The sequence below is a fragment of the Setaria viridis genome, chromosome 4 (genome assembly GCF_005286985.2).
Source record: "Setaria viridis chromosome 4, Setaria_viridis_v4.0, whole genome shotgun sequence".
Lineage (NCBI taxonomy): Eukaryota > Viridiplantae > Streptophyta > Magnoliopsida > Poales > Poaceae > Setaria > Setaria viridis.
In genome coordinates this window covers 35,683,854-35,689,853 of record NC_048266.2, presented here as the reverse complement: position 1 = coordinate 35,689,853, position 6,000 = coordinate 35,683,854, and the positions used below count along the sequence as shown (strand labels likewise).

Sequence of the window (6,000 nt, the reverse complement as noted above, 5' to 3'; positions counted from 1 at the left end):
GAAGGAGATCGCCGATTATTTAAAAATCCATCCAAGAAAGTCGATCGACGAATACGTCTTCAGGCTACGAAGTACGTACTGCTTGAAGACGATCTGTTTTACTGGATGATTGATGGAGTATTGCTCAAGTGCCTTGAAGTAGAAGAAGCAAAGATTCTGATGGGAGAGATTCACAAAGGTATATGTGGGGCCCATCAATCGGCCTACAAGATGAAGTGGATGATTAGAAACAATGGTTATTACTGGCCGACGATACTCGAAGATTGCTTTAAGTATTATAAGGGATATCAGGATTGTCAGAGATTCGGCGATGTGCAACGAGCACCAGCTTCGGCTATGAACCCAAAAATTAAGCCGTGGCCATTTAGAGGTTTCGGGGGTCGACCTCATCGGACAGATTTATCCTTCATTGAGCAAGGGGCACAAATTTATATTAGTAGCTACTGATTATTTCACCAAATGGGTGGAGGCAGTCCGTCTGAAAACCGTGAGCCCTAAATACACTGGTGGTATATGAACTTTCGGTAGCGAATGCCATCCAGGTGAACTTTTGGTAGCGAATGCCATCCAGGTCCATAACTCTGAAAATTCATATTGGAGTCATTAAATTTACTAATCAGTTCACGTGAGGTCCAAATCACGGTTGCTTAGGTTAAACGTCAACGTGTCTATTGATGTAAAGCTGGGTGGGACCTCTCATCATCTCATTTTCTTCCTACATGGTGTTGGTGATGTGCCCAAGAGGCAATCATAACAATTTGGATTAAAGGCCCACAAGATAATTGATACATGATGGATTAGGGTAACTAATGGGCCTTCAAAACCTATTAGTGTGCTCTATAAATATGAGGGGTGGGATTAGGGGCACGCTATCTGCGCCATGCCGCAACCCTAGCCGTTACTTCCTCTCGGCCTGACCCCGAGACCCCTGCCGTGCGTGCGGTGCTAGCACACCGCACACACCGCAAACACGGCATTGCTTCCCCGTATGTGTGGACTCCGTAGAGGCACCACTGCTGTTGCTGCTGTGTTGATCGGCTACGACGACACGAGGCGGCTGCTGGGGTGAGGACGAGGAGGAGGCAATCATGATCGACTATTTCCTCTACACCGACACGCATCTACGTTGGACCGGCTGCTCCAACTACTTTTCCGCTGCGCTACACGTCTAGTGGTAATGATTCATGACTCCTTTACTCGCAAGTCTTCAGGATGATGCGGTAGATGTAATTGTTATATGGTAGAGTAGCCTACCCATTTTGCTACACATGGCTCTCTCATGCAGCAGCAGCCATCGATATGATGCGGCCGCGGCCGTGTGCAGGTAACAGTGACGGCCTAGCGTGGAGGTGGACGGCGGCGGCCACAGCCATGCGCGGGTGCATCGGCCCGGTGCAAGGGTGGACGGCTAGCCATGGGCCAACACCTCGGGTGCAGTGGACGGCGCCGGCCCCGCGCGAGGGTGGACAGCGGTAGCATGTCTATGTCAACACACAATCAGCATGTCACTGTACAGTTTAACGCGAGTTATGAAAATTTGGATCTCACCTAAACCGATTAGCATGCTGATTTTAGGTGTTCGGGACCTGAATGGTACTCCTGCTACGTATTTCACTCAAACTGAAAATAACCCGTAGCCAAACACGACTAAAACCATGGTTCAAAAGTAAGATGCTCGTCGGTCCCTAGCTATCAACTAAAGTATCAACAATTCTAGTACATCTCGTAGTCAATGAATTGAATAATTATGGTGCACCTATTTTTACTGTTGCAAAAGTTTATTTCAATGTTGCGGATATTATTCCATAATGTTCCGGTGCACTATTGGAGCATCAGGTGCTAGGCGTTTCCAACGGATATTATAGTATAGACGTGTAAAACCATGGTTCTAAAAAATATGGTGTTTCAGTTTTAGTTAGCAATATTATGGTTTTTAAAAACCACAGAAATTGTGGCATCTAGACACTCTTAGCTTTCTAAAACCAACGTATTTTACAAAATCGTATTGTTCATCTAATAATCTCAAAAAATACTTTATATCTAAGTCTAAACATGGACTAACCCTATCGTTGATTTGGCTTTATCCGTAACAAAAAATTTATGATGCGTAATTTTCCACATGTTCAACCGCAACTAGGGACGAATTACAGAGAGATAGCCGAGTAGAGGTTCGCCGGCAGCCGTGGCTCGGCGTTCAGCACCAGCGGCTTGGCCATGAACATGTCGTGCCTTGACTCGCTGAGGTCGATGGCCGCCATCCCGGCCGGCTTGCTCCAGGCGAACCCCTGCAAGAGCCTGCCAAAGAGCATGACACTCATGGCGGTGCCGAGTGAAGCGGCAATGCAGCCGCGGCGACCGGTGCTGAAAGAGATGAACCGCAGGTCGTTCTCGGCGAGCGTGACATCTGCCTCGGGATTGGCGTCGAGGTGTCGGTCAGGGTCGAAGCGGAGCGGATCGTCCCAGACGGCAGGATTGCGGCCGAGGCCGATGCGACTGAGGATGACGTGGCTGTCCTTGGGGACGTGGTAGCCGGCGACGGTGGCGTCGGCGAGCGCGACATGGGGGACGTTGAACGGCGCCACGGGGTGCAGGCGGAACGCTTCGCGGATGCAGGCCTTGAGGTAGTTGAGCCGCGGGATGTCGGACTCCTGCACCAGTCGGTCCCGGCCGACGACGGCGTCGAGCTCCGCCACCGCCTTCCTCATCGTCTCCGGAGCGTTCACCATCTCGGCCATCGCCCACTCCACCGCGTTCGACGGGTTGTCCATGGCCGCGAACGTGATGTCCTGCAACTGAGCTCTGACCTCATCGACGGTGAGCACGGATCGTTTGCCCTCGGCATCCTTGAGCGTGATGAGCACGTCGAGGAGGTCCTCGAGCTCCTGCCTCTCGCCGCTCTTCCACTGCCGCCACCGCTCGTTGATCAACGTGTCGTGCAGCCTGCTCACCGTCTCCTGGGCCTCCCTGACCATCTTCTCGTGGCCGTCGAGGTCGAGGCCCAGCAGCCAGGGGAGGTAGTCGGAGACGGAGAAGGAGTAGAGGAGCCCTAGGGAGGTGAACACCGCATCCACGTGCTGCACCTCCAGCGGGCCTGGGCCGCCGTCGGGCCGCGGCTCGCCGAAATAGCGCCTATTGAAGACGAGGCGGCGGACGACGTTCCCACAATAGTGGCGCGCGACGTGCCTGACGTCGACGGCGCCGCCGCCGGACCCCGCTCCGCCGGCGAGGTTGTAGACGAAGAGGGTGAGGTTATCGGCCTCGGCGGCGCGCTTGTCGTGGAGCCACCTGTGGCGGGAAGGACAAACGACCTCGGAGGCTAGCACGCGGCGCATCTTCCTCCACTGGTCGCCGTAGGGGGACATCACGGCGTCCATGTAGCCTCTGCTGAATGTCTTGGAGGCCAAGGTCAGCGGCCGGCTGGAGAAGTTGGCGTCCTGCTTCTTGAGCACCTCGCGTGCGATCATGGGGCAGGTGATCGGGATCACGTGGACGCCGCCTAGCTTGACGCAGGCGATGTCGGTGCCCATTTTGATCATAATGAGGTGGATCCACCTGAACGCCGGTTTGTCGCTGAGCAGCATCTCCGGCAGGTTGCCGACGACGGGCCATGGCGTCGGCCCTGGCGGGAGCGGCGCGGTGCACGTGCTCTTCCGCCGCGGCATGAGGGTTTGGACGAGGTACACGAGCATCACCATGAGCAGTAACACTTGGAGGACAGTGGAGGAGGAGGGCAAGGGAGCTTCAAGCGCCGGCGAGGCCGCTGCCGCTAGCTCCATTGCCATGTTTCAATTTTGCAGGATGGGAGCGATGGAGAACTGATCGGTGAGCTCTTTGTGGCATGGCCAAGCTGCGATGCTACTCGAATGGCCTAGACCGAGATGGGCTATTGATGGTGTTCGAACGCTCGATGGGCTGTGGCCTAAAAAGCACCAGCATTCTGTAGCCGCGCATACGATCTCATGCACGTGAAACACATGTAGAAAGGAGTAAAGTAGAAAGCACAGCGACACTGTTGACACGGTAGTGTGTGGTGGAATGGCAGAGTGTGCTGTGGATCTGATCAGACTCGGCATCAAACTCGGCAGTCATGACATCCACTACTGGAAACACTAGGTTTGCCGAGTGCTAGGGTGTTTGCCGAGTGCAATCCTTCGGACGCTCGGCAAACAATCTCTTTGCCGAGTGTTGCAAGAGAAACACTCGGCATAATAATGGCACTCAGCAAACAAACTCTTTGTCGAGTGCAGCGAAACAAACACTCGGCAAACCAGAACAAAACACTCGGCAAAGAATATGCACTCGGCAAAAGACCGCCACGTCGACATCCGTCAGGGGGTGTGCCGGCCGTTAGCACTTTGCCGAGTGTCCATGAGTGGCACTCGGCAAAGAAATAAGTTTGCCAAGTGTTTCCTCTTGACACTCGGCAATTGCCGAGTGTTTTCCCTTGGCACTCGGCAAATAGGTAAGTTTGCCGAGTGTGTTTCCTGGCACTCGGCAAACAAATAAGTTTTTTTCCTCCTTTCTCCTCTCCACATACAACATGTGGTACTCCATGTACAAATTTGGTATATTTCTGCATCTGTTTGCTATATTTAATTAATTTATTGCATTTCAAGGAATTTTTTGGTATAAGTCAAATTTGAATTGCAAATGATTCAAATAAGAGAATAAAATGAGTAGAAAAATGATATTCATGTTATTGAGTCCAGTGTGAGGCCTTATCCAGGAAATGAAAAGAAATTTCGAACATCTTGTTCAGGAAACACGACCACGAACGTGAGGCCGAATGGTTTTTAAATTCTAAGAAGAACAAAAAATAATGAGATTTGTCATGATGTGATGATATCATACGTGGAGGCTGTGGTAAAAAATTGAGAAAATTTCGCATAATTTGTCACGTACGATATTTACAAACCGAAGCATCTCCGAAGAAAAATCGTAGCGTTGAGATGTATTCGGTAAGAATTGGAGTCAAAGTGACGGTCGAATTGGGGTTTGACTCCAAACAATGTTGTATAGGCAATAGAGAACATAGATTGTACCATGTGAAATTTTGGTAATTTTTTGGAACCGTTTGATAATTTTAATATATTAAGTGCAATTATAGATTTCTAATTCATATAAATTGAATTTGAGCTATAACTGCATAAAATAATGGAATAATGTTAGTAGAAATATCAAATATACATTGTTGAGTGAATTTGAGAAGGTATTTTCCAAGTACATCGGAACAAATTTAGAAAAACACGTTATGGAAAAGAAGGAAAAGAAGGAAAATTAAAAAAGAATGACTTTTGCCGAGTGTCCCGATCTGGCACTTGGCATACCCGACTTTCCTGAGTGCTAGATCTGGGGTACTCGGCATACCCAGCTTTGCTGAGTGCTAGATCTAGGATACTCAGCAAACGTGCTTCATAACTAGTAACACCGCTCCCTCACTCGCACACACGCAGGCACCCAAACTCACACGCACACACGCCACGCCGCTGGCCTCCCGCGCCCCGCCACCGTCCTCCCGCCGCCGCGCCCGCACCCGAGCTGCCGGCCTCCTGACGCCGGCCCCGCACCCACGCTCGAGCCGCCGGCCCCTGCCCCTAGCGCCGAGCACTCGGCGCCTGCCCTCCCACCCCCGCAGCGTGACCCCCGGCAGCCGGCCTCCCGGCCCCTAGCACGTGGCTCCCGACACCCCACTCCCAGCGCCCGGCGCTCTCGCTGCGCGGCCTCCTGGCATCGCCCTCAGCCCGGGACACCCTATGCCGCCCCCTGCCCCCTGCGTGACAGGTTGGAGTAGGAGTCAATTTTGCTGAATTACATGGTGCTTCTGCTTTGCTTAATTACCTTGAGTACTTCATCCACCTATGAGAGTAGTAGTCAATAACAAATTAATAGTAGAAGCAATCTCTTGTACACAAAATGCACATGAACAATCTCGGATAGGAGTAGAGCATGGAAACTAACACCATCTACACATCCTCGGGTGGGATTAGGACCTATCTTCAC

The 6,000-nt window shown here is 51.6% G+C and overlaps 1 protein-coding gene across 1 annotated transcript; it reads right to left on the bottom strand.

Annotated features, from left to right (window-relative positions):
• Nucleotides 1-2,087: 2,087 nt before the first annotated feature.
• On the bottom strand, nucleotides 2,088-3,917 carry LOC117851946 (tyrosine N-monooxygenase). Its single transcript, XM_034733856.2, has one exon. It carries the CDS (start codon nucleotides 3,780-3,782, stop codon nucleotides 2,145-2,147), a length of 1,638 nt encoding a protein of 545 aa, XP_034589747.1. The 5' UTR covers nucleotides 3,783-3,917; the 3' UTR covers nucleotides 2,088-2,144.
• Nucleotides 3,918-6,000: the final 2,083 nt, after the last annotated feature.